This window comes from Vigna unguiculata, chromosome 5 (assembly GCF_004118075.2).
Source record: "Vigna unguiculata cultivar IT97K-499-35 chromosome 5, ASM411807v1, whole genome shotgun sequence".
In the NCBI taxonomy this organism is placed as follows: Eukaryota; Viridiplantae; Streptophyta; class Magnoliopsida; order Fabales; family Fabaceae; genus Vigna; species Vigna unguiculata.
The window spans coordinates 37,674,131-37,690,886 of record NC_040283.1 but is presented as its reverse complement, the minus strand read 5'-3'; the positions used below and the strand labels follow the sequence as shown (position 1 = coordinate 37,690,886).

Genomic DNA, 16,756 nt, shown 5'->3' with positions numbered 1-16,756 from the left:
TGTTGCAATTCATTCCCAAAATTGATCAATATTTTAACATTTCTGTCTATTAATGGTTTCTACACATTTGAGATTGCAATCTGAATGATTCAGTATTAACTTATGAAGTACATACATTATATCTGGGTTATTTTCCAAGTGAATATGAATGGAATGCAACGTCAAACTCTGGAACAGCATGCAAAAGTTGAGCTATTTTCTTCGGTTTTAGTAAAATGACCTAGATCAGACATCTGGTTTCTCTCAAGTAAGGGGAAAATATTTTCCATTTTTTAAATATTTTTTACGTATTTTATCCGTTCATAATAAAAAACTGCGGAATCTCATGTATGTAACAGCAAAACAGTAGATTGCAAGTACGAACGTATTACGGATGGAAAGTAATAGTAATATCACCAGTGGCGATAATACTTCTAGGAGTTGACATTAATATAATGATACTAACAGTAAGAGAAGTTGATAAGATGACTATTGATAATTATAAAATATTTTTGTAATTAAATTAAAAATCATTCACACTCCATTATTGCCAAATACATTTTATTTAGAAATTACATGCAAATAATTCTCAACTAATCCAAACGGACCTTGGAAATCCAGTTTAATTTAAGTAAATAGGAAGTAAACGTAAAAATATTTTTAAATTGAAAAAAAAAATTCCAGAAACTTCAACATGAAACAAAAATATATAATATTTTCTCAACCAAAAAGCATCTTAGCTTTTCATTTTCAAACTGAATGATGACAATTATCTTCCATGGAAGCAGTAAGCCATGACTATCAGTGGGTACAGAATACAACTGCATGTCTCAGGTTGCAACTTTAGTCCTTAATCTCTTCATATCCAGATTTTCCTTCTCTCCGTTTTCACTCAAACATGTGGTAAGAAATAATGTCAGACAAAAGATCATTTGAAAAGATGAACTGTCAAATAGATATTTCACTTCCAACTCTATCTATAGCAATAGTCAATTTCTGTATGTCCGAATGATCATGAGTGGTGGACAATTTTGAAGCCATGCACGCAGCTTGAACACTTAGAGGTTTGAAATGGTCACTGGTTGAAAAAGCATTAGTCTTCAATTAGCAATAGTATAGAAGAGGCAGTAATAGTGAAAATTTACTCATCCATCGGAACATAACCATCCATGGCATGCTAACACCAGGTCAAAAGATACATGTAGTTGGCACAAAATCAATCCTTGTGGCGACAGGATCATCATTACCCGGTCATGGCGACAGCATTATTTCTGCCCTATAAACCCAATTCTTCGTTTATAGCAAGTAATGTCCAGCTATATGGCAGCATCAGGATCCAATCTTCTTTGGATAGCAGCAGCAGCCTATAGTGATAAAACAGAAGCTAGTTTTAGCTGAGTCTTAAAAGCTAAAATCATATCTCAAAATAGGAAATTATCATGTAATTCTGACCTCGAAGTTTCCGAGCTTGTACTGGTAAGCCATCTCCTCCCTAAGTTGAGCTTGTTCTTTCATTGCCTGCGCCTGTAAATTATTGCATGCCAGCATTACAAAAGAACCTTGCCATTGAAAAAAATGACTAGATATCAAATTGTCATAAAAGCAATCCAGTATGAAACCCCACCATTCCAGTTTGCATGGAGTGCTTCAACGCCATCACTTGCTCTTCCTTGTGCTTTTCACGGGCTTGCAACAGTTCTTGCCTGAAATGGAATAAAAAATTATTTTAGCAGGGTGCAGCAATTTAGGTTAACATAGAAAATGATGGTTTCGTGTGTCATAGCAACATATAAATAGCACCAAAAAGGAGATTACAAATGGAAGTAACTGTCATGGATAATAAATTAGAGATCATATTCTGACACAATTTCAAGAAAGCTTCAGGTGGTCTACTATGACATGATTTTGCAAAATGAAAAACTGCTGACCAAGAGTGAAAAGTACTTGTTGAAAATCTAAATATCAAAAAACAGACACTAGAGGACAGTCAACAATGTTTCTTCTTAAAGAAAATAAATCAAATAAGAAAATTTAAGATTAAATATAAAAAAGCAGCATTTACAAAAAGTATACCTGCGCTGTTCTTCATCGTTGAAAACAGTGCGCTCTGTAGCGTGAACCTTCTTAAAACCCTTTTTCATCTCTTTTTCCATTTGTCGCCTGTAGTAAGCATCAAGATTGTAGTACCTGCCACATTAAGCCATCTGTTAAACCGTACAGATACAAAAAAAAATGTTCATTCAAGATATCAGACCCGTGTCATCATTGCAAAAATGAGGAGTTAGCATTGATGAGCACAGCATAGATAAATCAGAAGACAAAAATATTGCCAGATACCAAATAACAGGTATGTGGGCATATATTAGTTCTTATTTACAAAAATAAGGGCTCAAAGGAATACACAGACTTAAATAAGCTCAACTGACACTCTGCAAGATCTTACTTCTTGGAAGGAAAAGTAGCTGTGTTGTGATCCTCCATGAATCTGCATATCAGGAATTAGATTACATTAAAATAAACACATGTACCAAGAAAAGAAAATTAACACGGTATTAAATGTAACCATTAACATGTTAATAATTGGTTGGTCAATAAGTGCCATGTAGTTAAAGAAATCACTAAGAACATACTAGGATTTATTTGCACTTATGTAATTTTTATCAGAATCTTAAGATCCAAGATTTGAATCTTACAATTCAATAATACATTATCGTCACCTACTGATTTATATTCCAACATGAATCTCAAATGACTTTGAATCCACGATACATGAATGTCGAACTTCATATCACCTATACAATTCACACAATGCATGTACTCTCTCTAGTTATTTGATTGCTTTGTTTTCTTTCATCTAAAATGAAGACGTTACAGACTTATATATAACTAATTGCTTTTGTTTTGTATGACTTCTTTTAAATTGTTTTATCTGTTTATTGAATATTTTTCGTTGAAAACCATATATCATCCATATGATATATTTGACATAATTATTCATTATACCTGAATCTTACAATTTGATACAAAACTATGATTCACAATTCAAAAAATAGCTTGACAGTTCAGGATTTAAATCTTGACTCGATAGTTGCTTTGCTTACTCTTTGAACATCTGTTTTTCTTCCCAATTGGACATATTCTCCAGGTTCACCTGTTAAAATACCACAACAATTACAATACAGAATATATATTAATATAACCATGACATGAAATAAATTAGGACTCCAATACATGAACGGAAAAAAATCTACATTTGCATTTAGAGGAAGGAGTTTTTTGGTCAAATTGATCAAGTCCAACAGGCTTTAAGGCAATCATCTACTTATTATGAAGATCTGGTTTCTCAATGAAATATAGACGACCACAAACTTAATTTGGGTGAAGAATATATAGATGATATTGCAAGAAAGAACAGAGGACCACCATGGAAGAACAAACATCAAACATGTTTAGATGCCATATAGAAACTAAACCAATAATCACCTGTTTTACTTCGGCCAACCATGCAGTGAACTCTGGTCGTTTGGTCCTGTAATATTCAGAGGTTCATAACATCACTCACAAAATGGTATGGCAAGGTCATCATTCAGGTAATTGGCTATTTAGTAAATTCAGGCTACACTAAAAATGCAGGATGCTTATTTACTTCAAGAAGGCCTTTATAACTCTACTACTTAATCATCTGCTCACCAGTTTCGGTAATTTGATACCACAAACACTAGAGTTGAGAGTCTTGAACAAATTGACGCTTCCAAAAGAAATATAAAAGTGTGATCATAATATCCAGTAAACATGTTACCAATTCCACAATTTGTTTCAGTTAATTATCTAATAAAGTCTAAACAGAGAAGTGCATGCTAAATTGTCATAAATATCATGTACATATTGTTATGCTTAAACCCTTTCAACAATTACCCGTTAAGAAATTTCTGCTGCTGCTCTCCTACATTATGCAAAATAAGAGAAAAAGTGTCACCTTTGCATATGCCAACATCTCTATATATCATAAGTTGTGTCATTGGCATCTTGCCGCCAAACTTTAAAATTGTAAAATCCCTAAAAACTAGAAATCATTATCAGGTGTGTATATTATAACCTACTGCCCAAGCAATGAAATGAAATGTCTTGTGAAGATCATTTAACATATTATAGTTGAGTTTTAATTTCTCTTGTAAACAAATGAAATGAGAAATTTTTTTGGAGCACGCTGGAATTTTGTAGATAAATTATTGTCTTTCTTATTGTTCACCTTACAGTTCTTCTTGTCATGTGAAAATATCAAATCCAGTTCTTAGTCATTGCCCATAATAATCTTACCAACGTTCATACGAAACTACACCACCGATCAATTTGAAAACCTATAATTCTCGATCCCATCATCATTCAATCAAATTGAACTATGCATCCCGACAAGCAATCATCCCTCACATTTTAATCAACAATCGAACACAACAATTAACAAATAATAAAAAGGCATTAATCTCTTACCACATATCAGTTTCTCTAATAACCCCATACTTCCCCCAAGAATTCGTCACAGCTCCCTTCTTCCCTCTCTCCTCCCGCTCCTTCTTCTTTTTCTTCTTCTTCAACTTCTCCTTCTTCCTCCGCTCCTCCTCTTTCTCTCTCTTCCGCCTCTTCTTCTCTTTCTCTCTCCGCCTCCGCTTCCTCTCCCTCTCTTCCTCCTTCTCTCTCCTCCTCCTCTTCTCTCTCCTCTTGCGCTCCTCCTCGTTCTCCGATTCCGAATACTCCGAATCCGAACCGGACCGCTCCGGCTCGGACTCGGACTCCTCCGAACTGGAATCTGAACCGGAGCCGGAATCCGACTCGCTGCTATAGCGCCGCCGCGATTTCCTCTTCTTCCGGTGTGGTCTGTCTCCGTCATCGGAATCCGAGCTTCCTCCTCGCGATTTTCTCCTCGAACTGCTGCGCCTTCTCTCGGTTTCCGAGTCTACCTCCGAATTTTCTCGCACTTTTTTGGAATCCCTCCGTGACGGAGCTTCGTTTTCTTTCTCTGAAGCCGTAACATTTTTCCGCAGAGCATCGTTTTCTTCCTCTCTCGACATTTTTTCGTTTGGTTGAGCTATGGGTTTTGCAGTGAGCCGAGTCACGGAAGAAACCCGAGGAGTTCTTCGGTGGATTCTGATTAAATGGGCTTGGCAAAAGCCCGATACTCATGGGCCCTGATTATGTTTAAGGACTTTTACTTCCTGCACTTCACAATTTCCACACCTCCTCAAATTTTCTAAATGATATTATACCCTCCTATATTTCGAAAACTTTCTAGAAGAAGTTTTCGAAAAAATTTGGAATAAGATATTCAAAATAAAATTTCCGGAATAAGATTTATAGGACGAGATTTTTGGAATAAAGATGTATTCTGAAATAAGTCTCTTAGAATATGATTTCGAGAATAAACTTTATAGGATAAATATAATGTTTTTCGAAATGAGTTTTTAAAACACCTCTACATAAAATATGTTTAGAAAAAAAAATACCAAAACATATGAAATATGTTATGAAAAAAGCTTTTTAGAATGAGTTTTTTTATCTGTATTTACTCTCTTCTTCTTCTTTTGTTGTGTTCTCCCTTTCTTTCTTCCTTTGTGACAGGTTGATGATGAAATTAGAGACAACATTAATAATAATAATAATAATAATAATAATAATAATAATAATAATAATGTAATAAAATGTTGAAGGGTTTTTAATTATAAGAGTGCAATTAGTAATTATAGAATACAATAAACAATTGTCATGTTCTCGCTAGCAAATTGGATGTGGTCGACGAGACACACGATCACTTCTTGCCGCGCGTGATTACAAAATTTAGGAAGTAACTTAAGTAACTAAGTTGGAGCAAAACTAAAGTGGGATGCCCTGTTTGATTTTTTTTTATTGTTTTTTATGATGCCTTTTTGCTAGCTTGTTCATGATCCCCCAAATGGTCAGGATCCTTTCTCTCTTATACTCAAACTACCTGTTGTGTTCTCCCTCTCTTTCTTCCTTTGTGGCAGGTTGATGATGAAACTATAGACAACATTGACAATAATAATGTAATAAAATGTTGAAGGTTGTTTTAATTATGAGAGTACGATTAGTAATTATGAAATACAACAAACAATATAGTCATGTTCTCGCCAACAAACTAGATGTGGTCGACAAGACACACAATCACTTCATGCCACGCGTGAGCACAATATTTAGGAAGTAACTGAAGTAACTAAGTCAAAGCAAAACTAAAGTGGGATGCCCTGGGTGCTTTTTTTATGATACATGTGTGCTAGCTTGTTGGCGATCCCCCAAATGGACAGGATGCTTTCTCTCTTATACTTGGACTACCTATGCTCTACTCTCAACTTCTCTAGATTCGTTGACACGGTCTGGGTTTTGGTGGCTAACTTGGTGTCGAGTCCTACGTGCGTGGTGACTGTTGGCATGTCTCCTACGCCAAAGGCGAACTCAAGGTGGGTTGGGCTGCATATCGTCATGACGTAGTTCGAACCGAATATGATTCGTAGTCTATGGCAGGTTGGGCTCAAATATTACTCGCCCGGTTGGGGTTAGCCGTGGTCAAGATTGGATATGGGCCGAGGGCCTAAACGATGTTATAGAGATCGGCCTACCATCAGGCGAGCAAGGGCAGTACAAGTCATGTTTAAGACATGACCCATGTGTGGAGGTGAGGTTTGATAACATTTGTCACTTGAGAATAAAAATGATTTCTGCCTGAAATTTGGAGCAAGTCTAGATCAAGAACATTTATTGTTTCTCCTATTTAGTTAATTATCTCGATCTGCCTTGTGTTAGCCACTTGTTGTTCCTTAAATACTATCTCGTGAGTCTATCCAAGTTGCCCCATTTGGATATGTGACTTCTTATTGGAAAATCGCCCTGCATTGTTCAACATTTTCCTAGTAAGCGTAAATATAGGATAACATGGTGATTTCTTGAACATGTCCTGCCACATGGGCTTTTAACCTAACATCCTCATTAATTCGAGATTTGGGGCAGTTAATCCTCTTATAACCAAGATTAACCTAGGCCGTTTACGGAGACAACTCTCCTCAACTGATCCTAACTCTTGATAAATATATAGATCAATGGTATATCCTAAGATTAACACCTCAACCTCTAATAAATATATAGATCCACTTCTAGAAGACGTACAAATCACTAGCCCCCAAGGCCTAAGCTTTCATTTATGCCAAGTGTAAGGTCTGGTGATAAGATGACCTCGTTCTATATCTTAAGATTGACACCTCAACCTCTTATAGATCTACAGATCATCCTCTAAAAGAATATAGATCACTAGCCCCCAAGGCTTAAGCTTGCATATATGCTAAGCGTAAGACCTGGATAACACGACCTTGTTGTATATTCTAAGATTAAATACCTCAACCTTTGATAGATATACAAATCGACCTCCAGAAAACGTACAGATCAAAAACTAATATATTAAAATAATAAGATTTTTAAATAAATATTGTCATACATATAATATAAAAATCACATTTTATATGCTAACCTCTTAAACAAGGAATATGATTATTTATTTATTATATTACATTATATTTGTATGAGTTATAAGTTGATATAGAATTAAATATTTGCTATATCAGGATCTTCACTAGCCTAATCTCTTTGACATTTGAGATGTGAAATTTGTTATCCTTTAAATAGTATTGATTGCAAAATAATATTGAAGAGAAAGTAACTTTAGTCCTTAGATTCATATAGATAAAAATTGATAATATCTCGTATTTGTACATTTCATAAAGGTCCAAAATTGTTAATTTGCTACCAAGTAAATTTATTTAACTTCATTAGTGAATACTCAATTTTTAGTAGTAAAATTCCACTATTTTCAAAATTCTTTATCAAAACCTAAATTCATGCTTTTAAGCTTTGTTAAAAAGAAGCTGATTTTTTTAATGATATTAGCATAGGCGCATGTTTTAGGTCCATTTACTTGTGATTTATAAAGTTAGCTTTGTGTATATATAACACACCCTTGTAACATGTTATACACACTTAATATTATTCAATTCCCTTCTTCATATATAACACTTCTAACTCCATACAAAATGCTCTATCTACACATAGAAATATCACCAAAACGATCAGGACATACTGTTACGATCATTGATCAGTAGAGACGTTATGATCATTGATCAACAGATACTCATATTGAGGACTAAAAAAGGCACATGCAAGTGAAATAAGACTCACATGCAATGATAAAAATGAAAAGACCAAGAAAAATGATTGAAAGTCAACTTATGCAAACAGAGAAATTGATTGGTGCAATTTGAAGAGCTCATCGCGAGGATCACTCTTACGATCTCATATCTTCAATCAAATGAGCAAAAAGGAAGAACCCTCAAAGAGAAGTCAGATAACTTTATAAAGGTGGTTTTTAGAGAAATGATGTGTCTTATAAATCGTGAAACTCATTTATAACAATTCTATTTATACTTAAACCTTTTAATAATAAAATAATCAAGTCACACTTTTAGATGATGTCATTTTTTAAAGTGTTAGGGTCTTACATATTTATTTATTTTATGAAGAAAAAGATTATTTATTTATGATTTATAAATAAATGTCACATCCTTATGCCTAAAAAGAAAACACAACATAAAATTGGTGGGTCATTTATTTATTTATTTTATGTAAAAAAAGATTATTTAGTTATGATTTATAAAGAAATATCACATCTTTATGCCTACCAAGGAAATGCAACAAAAAGTTGGTGGTCACTTATTTATTTATTTTATGAAGAAAAATATTATTTATTTATGAGTTGTAAATAAATATCACATTCTTATGTCTAAAAAGGAAACACAACACAAAATTGGTAGGTCAAATATTGAAAGGGAATTTGAATAAGATTAAAGAGACAACGCATAAATTAGAGAATGACGTGTTCATAAGGAAGTCATTGAAGGGATGTAAAGATAAACTTAGGGTGGCAAAATGGTCCAGCCTGGCCTGTTTTGACCTGCCCTATCTTTGGTCCGCTAAAAACGAGTCGGGTCGGAGTTGGCCCGTCGCTAAAAAATGGGTTGGACAATTCAACCCGTCCCGCCTCAGGACAAGCTGGTGGGCTTGCCCGCCACTTTTTTTTTTAATTTTCTTTTAACTTTTTTAAATTTTTGTTTATAAATTATATATATATATATTGGTTTATATAATATAAAAAAATTATTTATTTTTAATTTTTAAACATGAAAAATTAAAAAAAAAATAGCAAACAAGGACATATTGACTCGTCTTTGGCCCATCAGTTGGGCGGGTTAGGCAAGCCGGTGTCAGGAAGTGGTCCAATAAAATTCAATTACAAGTGTGCCCCTTAAATGTAGGCTTTTTCTGTTTATATTAGTTGTGTATGAGCTATTTAATAGCCTGGTGCCTTCCACTCAATAATATACTGTGCATTCGTTCAATATCTCTCTCTCACGTTCACTTTATTATATTTCCTTTAACATCTGGTATCAGAGCCTCGTAAGGGGCTCTGTAGACAAGCAAAAGTCTTCTTTGATCTAAGCAACGACAATGGTTATGGAGGGTGGTGCTTTTGTTCAACTAGTAGTGCCAAGATTTGATGGTTACTACAGTCATTGGGCGATGCTTATGGAAAATTTCCTCTGATCCAAGGAGTATTGGGTTGTGGTCAAAAATGGAGTTTCTGCAGCAGTAGAAGGTGTCACGCTGATTGAGACACAAAGGAAAACTTATGATGAGTAGAAATTGAAAGATCTTAAAGCTAAGAACTATTTATTTCAGGCTTTAGATCGTTCAATATTAGAAACTATAATAACAAAGATACATCAAAGAGTATTTGGGACTCCATGAAGCAAAAATTGAAGGAACAACCCGAGTAAAATATGCTCATCTCCAAGCTTTGTGAAAGCAGTTCGAAACTACTCACATGAAGGAAGAAGAATCTGTGAATGATTACTTTGCTCGTATTCTTGTCATCAGTAATAAAATGAAAGCCATTGGTGAAGATTTGAAAGAAGTTGTTGTGGTAGAAAAGATTTTAAGGTCAATGACACCAAAGTTCAATTATGTTGTGTGTTCAATTGAAGAATCCAAGGATACGAGTATGTTATCGATCGATGAGCTGCAAAGTAACTTACTTGTGCATGAACAACACATGAGTAATATTGTACATGAACAACATGCTCTGAAGGTGACTCATGGAAGCCAATATGCGGGTTCTACTGGACGAGGAAGAGGGCGTGGGAATTTTGGAGGAAGAGGTCATGGCTGCAGCAGGCAAAGTTTTGACAAAGCAACAGTAGAATGCTATAATTGTCACAAGCTCGGGCACTTTTAGTGGGAATGTAAGAAAGGAGTGGCACATTTTCCAGAAACTCAGGCATAAAATGAAGAACACATATTGTTAATGGCTTATATTAAAGAAAAGGAGCTACAAAAGACAGACGTATGGTTTCTTGACTCTGGATGCAGTAACCATATGTGCAAAAAAAAGGAATTTTTTTCTGACCTTGATGAGAGCTTCTCAGATTCAGTGAAGTTGGGAAATAATTCGAGCGTGGTGATTAATGAGAAAGGCAACATTAGACTTGATGTAAACGGAGTTATTAGCATTATCTCGGGAGTTTTTATGTTCCATATTTGAAGAATAATTTGCTGAATCTGGGTCAATTGCAAGAGAAGGGGTTAAGCATTTTATTTCAGCAAGGACAATGCAAAATATATCATCCAGAAAAAGGTTTGATTATGAAATCTAAAATGTCATCAAATCGGATGTTTATCTTGCATGCCATCTCTTTGCCTATAGCCCCCACTTTTTTTAACACCGTTATAGAAGATGTAGCGCAACTGTGGCATCACAGGTTTGGATACTTAAGTTTAAAGGCTTACAAACCCTGCAACAAAAAGGAATGGTGGAAGGTTTACCATTACTTAAGTCGCCCTCTAAGTTGTGCAAAGATTGTTTGGTAGGGAAACAACACCGAGATTCTTTTCCCATGAGAAGTTCTTGGAGAGCTTCACATATTCTTAAGCTTGTTCATGCTGACATTTACAGACCAATTAAGCCAGCCTCAAATAGTAAGAAAAGGTATTTGCTTACGTTTATTGATGATTTTAGTCGAAAAACTTGGGTTTATTTTTTGGCAGAAAAATCAGAGCCTTTTATTGTCTTCAAAAGCTTCAAGTTGCATGTTGAGAAAGCCATAGATATGTCTCTCAAAGGATTGCACACAGATCGTGATGGAGAGTTTACATATTGAGAATTCAACAATTTATGTCATGCGCATGGAGTGCAAAGACAATAGACGGCTGCATATTCACCACAACAAAATGGTGTTGTAGAGCGGAAGAATCGAACAATCATGAATTTAGTTCGCAACATGCTATCTGAAAAGAAAGTACCTAAAACATTTTGGCCAGAAGTAGTAAATTGGGCTGTGCACGTGTTAAACCGCAGTCCAACGCTAGTGGTGAATGACAAAACAACCGAAGAGGCTTGGAGTGGAATGAAGCCATCAGTCCAACATTTCAGAGTTTTCGGTTGTGTTTATTATGCTAACGTACTTGATAATTTGTGATCTAAACTAGATGAGAAAAGTTTGATGTGTGTTTTACTCGGAATTAACGAAGAATCAAAGGCATACAAGCTTTATGATCCTATCTCACAAAGGATTATAATAAGCAAAGATGTGGTTTTTGAAGAAAATAAAAAATGGGACTGGGACAACCAACAAGAGTAAAGTGTTATATACGAGTTAGAATGGGAAGATGGTGAAGATGTGGTCTCGGAAGAATCTCCTATAGAGGAAGATGTTATTGATGCACAACTGAAGGAGTCTCTTACACTAGTCAAGAAACTTTTGATGACCTTGTGGAAGGGAGGATTAGAAAGCAATCAGCTTGGCTAAGAGACAACGTGTCCGGTGAAGGGTTGTCTGATGAAGAGGTTGTATTTTACTCAACATTTTTTGCCTCATATAGTGTTGGTGCTGATCCACTCAATTTTGAAGAAGCTATGAAGATTGACAAATGGAAAAATGCCATGGATGCAGAGATTGAGGCAACTAAGAAAAATGGCAGTTGGGAATTAATTGATCGGCCAAAGGGAGCTAAAGTAGTTGGAGTAAAGTGGGTTAACAAGACTAAACTAAATGAAAAGGGAAAAGTTGACAAATTTAAAGCAAGGCTAGTTGTGAAAGGATATGCTCAACAGTATGGTGTGGATTACACATAAGTTTTTGCTCTAGTAGCTCGTATGGAGACTATGTGGTTGGTAATCGCGTTCGCAGCACAAAAGGAGTGGGCTATACATCAATTAGATGTAAAATTTGCCTTTTTACATGGAGAACTAGTCGAAGATGTCTTTGTTGAGCAACCTTGTGGTTATGTGGAGAAAGGGAATGAGGAGAAAGTATACAAATTAAAGAAAGGACTTTATGGGCTTAAACAAGCTCTGTGGGCTTGGTACAACCGCGTTGAAGCATATTTTACCAAGGAAGGTTTCAAAAAAATGTGAATACGAGCATACTCTTTTTGTTAAAGAAAACAAAAGGGGCAACATGCTCATTGTAAGCTTATATGTGCTGATCTTCTTTTTATAGGAAATGATGAGTTGATGTTTACTGAGTTTAAGAACTCAATGATGCTTGAGTTTGACATGACCGATCTTGGTAAAATGAAGTATTTTTTGGGTCTTGAAATTTTGCAGAAACCAGTTGGCATTTTTATCTGTAAAAAGAAATATGCTGAGGAGATGTTGCAACGTTTTGGGATGAATCAGAGCAACTCAGTTCAAACTCCAATTGTTCCCGGTTTTAAGATTTGTAAAGATGAAGAAGGAAAAAAGGTGGATAAAACCTTTTTCATGCAAATGGAAAAATGCCATGGATGTAGAGATTGAGGCAACTAAGAAAAATGGCAGTTGGGAATTAATTGATCGGCCAAAGGGAGCTAAAGTAGTTGGAGTAAAGTGGGTTAACAAGACTAAACTAAATGAAAAGGGAAAAGTTGACAAATTTAAAGCAAGGCTAGTTGTGAAAGGATATGCTCAGAGGTATGGTGTGGATTACACATAATTTTTGCTCTAGTAGCTCGTATGGAGACTATGGGGTTGGTAATCGCGTTCGCAGCACAAAAGGGGTGGGCTATACATCAATTAGATGTAAAATCTGCCTTTTTACATGGAGAATTAGTCGAAGATGTCTTTGTTGAGCAACCTTGTGGTTATGTGGAGAAAGGGAATGAGGAGAAAGTATACAAATTAAAGAAAGGACTTTATGGGCTTAAACAAGCTCCGCGGGCTTGGTACAACCGCGTTGAAGCATATTTTACCAAGGAAGGTTTCAAAAAATGTGAATACGAGCATACTCTTTTTGTTAAAGAAAACAAAAGGGGCAACATGCTCATTGTAAGCTTATATGTGCTGATCTTCTTTTTATAGGAAATGATGAGTTGATGTTTACTGAGTTTAAGAACTCAATGATGCTTGAGTTTGACATGACTGATCTTGGTAAAATGAATTATTTTTTGGGTCTTGAAATTTTGCAGAAACCAGGTGGCATTTTTATATGTAAAAAGAAATATGATGAGGAGATGTTGCAACGTTTTGGGATGAATCAGAGCAACTCGGTTCAAACTCCAATTGTTCCCGGTTTTAAGATTTGTAAAGATGAAGAAGGAAAAAAGGTGGATAAAACCTTTTTCATGCAAATGGTGGGTTGTCTTATGTATCTTACTTCGAATCGTCCAAATTTGGTGTTTGTTGTAGGTCTTTTGAGCAGGTATATGGAGAATCCCACTCAACTTCATTTACAACTAGCAAAAAGGGTACTAAGGTACATACAAGGAACTATTGAGTTTGGAATTTTCTATAAGAAAGGAGGAAGTGATAAACTTATAGCATATACCGATAGTGATTATGCTGGTGATGTGGGTGATAGAAAAAGTACAACTGGAAATGTCTTTCTTTTTGGATCTGGAGTTGTATCATGGTGCTCTAAGAAACAACCAATTGTGAGCTTGTCAACCACAAAATCAGAGTTCACTGCAGCAGCATCATGTTCTTGTCAAGCTATTTGATTAAAGAGGTTGCTTATGACACTTGATCAAACTGAGCAAAAGCCCATAGTTATTTAGTGCGATAGTAGTTCTGCCATCAAACTATCAAAAAAATCTAGTGATGCACGAACGTAGCAAACATATAGATGTTTGTTTTCATTTTCTTCGAGAGCTTGTATAGGCAGGAGTGATAGAATTGATTCACTGTAACACTTCGGAACAAATTGCTAATGTGATGACAAAACCTCTCAAGCTAGATGTTTTTTTGAAGCTTCGTTCAATGCTTGGACAAAGGACAACTTAATCTAATTTCTTCTTTGTATTAAAAGAATTTAGTTTGAGGGAGGAATTGTCAGGAAGTGGTCCAATAAAATCCCACTTTATAAGGGATAGTTTTTTATTCAGTTACAAGTGTACCCCTTAAATGTAGGCTTTTCTGTTTTTCTTAGTTGTGTACGAGCTATTTAATAGCCCGGTGCATTCCACTCAATAATATACTGTGCATTCGTTCAATATCTCTCTCTCATGTTCACTTTATTATATTTTCTTTAAGAGTCGGACCATACTGGGTTGACGGGTTGAAAATTCCAACTTGATCCGCTCTTTTCATGACGGATTGGCAGACTTGACCCGCTTTGACATCCCTAAATAAACTTATATTTTATATTTTCGTTTATGAGGGTAAAGTACAATTTTATTTTACCAGTTTTAAATATACAAGTTAGCCTCTTTTTTTTCAAGTATAGATAGTTAATATTCAATTATTTAAAATAGGATTTTATTCGGTCATTCAAGTTAAGACATTCACCGTTCAAATATTAGTTTTAATTTTACGTGAAATATTCTGATTTACACGATAATAAAGTTATTTGTTTATTTTAAGACAAATGAAAATACGCAGTTATAAGGTTAGCCTACAAATAAAAATTGAAAGGAAAAGATTGAGTTTAACTTTCTTCGTTATAAAAAGGCTTAATTACTCAGATCATACTTAGTTTGGTTCCAAAATTTTAAAATAGTACCCACTTTTAAGTTTGTCTCAATTTAGTACCCAAATTCGTAATATGCATCAATGTAGTACCTCTGTTAAGTTTTCGCAAAAGCTGTTAAGTACTTTGCCACGTGTCAGCCTCTGGTTTTTTTAATTTTTTCTAAAATTTTTTAATTTTTGTTTGAATTTAAAAAAAATTGCCACATGTCAAATCTTTGATGTGACATGTGTGACACGTGGCAAGGTACCGCCACGTGGCAAGATACCTGCCAAGTGTCATTGTCTTGATTTCAATTTAGTCATCACATGTGTCTATTTGTTTCAATTTAGTACCCATATATGTTAATTGGTTTCAGTTTAGTCTCTGTTCTATTTGTTTGAATTTTGTTTAAATATATATTTTTTTAAAAAATAGAGAAATATTGTATCTCTTTTAAGACAAAATTTATTATTTATATAAATGTTATATTGATATTTGTTACTAAAAATGACTTATAAAATTAAGTATTGAAATTTATATTAAAGTTAATGGCAAAAGTCATGAATAACATATTTATGTTTTGTTACATTGATATTTGTTATACTCATGAATAACAAAGTTTTGGTAAATTTGTTATTCATGACTTTTACTTTTAACTTTAATATAAATTTCAATACTTAATTTTATAAGTCATTTTTAATAACAAATATAAATATAACATTTATATAAATAATAAATTTGGTCTTAAGGGAGACACAATATTTCTCTATTTTATAAAAAAGTATTCGGACAAAATTGAAAGAGCGGGTACTAAATTGAAACACAAAATCATATATGGATACTAAATTGAAACAAATAGACGTATATGGGGACTAAATTGAAATCAAGACAATGACACTTGGCAAATACTTTACCACGTGGCGATACCTTGCCACATATCACTAACAATGTCACGTGTCACATCAAGGATTTGGCACGTGGCAAATTTTAAAAAAAAATCAAAAAAAGTTAAAAAATTAAAAAAAAAATTAAAAAAATTAAAAAAATTAAAAAAAATTAAAAAAGCCAAAGGTGACGCGTGACAAGGTACTTAACGGCGTTTGTGAAAACTTAACGGAGAGTACTACATTGATGCACATTACGAATTTGGATACTATATTGAGACAAACTTAAAACTGGATACCATTTTGAAGTTTTAGAGAGTAATTAAGCATTGTAAAAACTACCAATTAATATATATTTAACTTTTTTTATTACATTAAAAAAAAAACCAAAAAAAACATGTCATGACTAAATCCACCGCTTAAATACTTTAAATACTCAATTTTTAATTTAGAAAAAGAAATTAAATTTACTTATCTTTAAAAATTACGAATTAAAACAAACGCGGTGGGACATCCGCCTCTAATAATCAAATTTAACATATATTTCAAATATAGGTTGTTTTTTTAATTTTATCCTCGACTGTTGGAAATAATTTTGGAGATATTATCGAAAAAATTCATCATAAATAAAGGTATGAATCTCTTTTAGAAAATAAAATAGTTACATTTCAATCCACACTTTAAATTTCAATCAATTTTCTCTTTTATATTTGATGTAATACCGTTAACTTATTGTTCAATTTCTTAATTATTACAATATACCATCTCTATTTACTATTTATCGCTAAAACAGGGAGAATTTTCAGAGAGAATAAAGTACTCAGTAGTGCAAAATAGGGTTTTTATGGCTAACCTATT

General features: G+C 34.1%; 1 protein-coding gene across 2 annotated transcripts; it reads right to left on the bottom strand.

Moving 5' to 3' along the window:
* Positions 1–667: 667 nt before the first annotated feature.
* Positions 668–5,106, bottom strand: LOC114186138 (DEAD-box ATP-dependent RNA helicase 42). Of its 2 annotated transcripts, XR_003604975.1 has the most exons (9): positions 4,468–5,106; positions 3,463–3,508; positions 3,081–3,130; positions 2,423–2,464; positions 2,053–2,166; positions 1,604–1,682; positions 1,432–1,503; positions 1,227–1,343; positions 668–1,057 (listed from the first exon to the last, which is right to left on the bottom strand). XR_003604975.1 is itself a non-coding variant. In XM_028074166.1 (8 exons), exons 1-8 carry the CDS (start codon positions 5,043–5,045, stop codon positions 1,296–1,298), a joined length of 1,029 nt encoding a protein of 342 aa, XP_027929967.1. In that variant the 5' UTR covers positions 5,046–5,105; the 3' UTR covers positions 668–1,295. The 2 variants fall into 2 exon arrangements, 1 of the variants encoding a protein (XP_027929967.1); XM_028074166.1 differs by having other exon boundaries at positions 668–1,343; positions 4,468–5,105.
* Between the last annotated feature and the right edge of the window lie 11,650 nt (positions 5,107–16,756).

Excerpts from the sequence above, each read along its gene's own strand:
- LOC114186138 (XM_028074166.1), bottom strand. The coding sequence starts at position 5,045 with ATGTCGAGAGAGGAAGAAAACGATGCTCTGCGGAAAAATGTTACGGCT. Across the intron at positions 3,131-3,462 it reads GGTTGGCCGAAGTAAAACAG|GTGAACCTGGAGAATATGTC; the intron begins GTGATTATTGGT and ends GTATTTTAACAG. Across the intron at positions 2,465-3,080 it reads GAAAAACAGATGTTCAAAGA|ATTCATGGAGGATCACAACA; the intron begins GTAAGCAAAGCA and ends CCTGATATGCAG.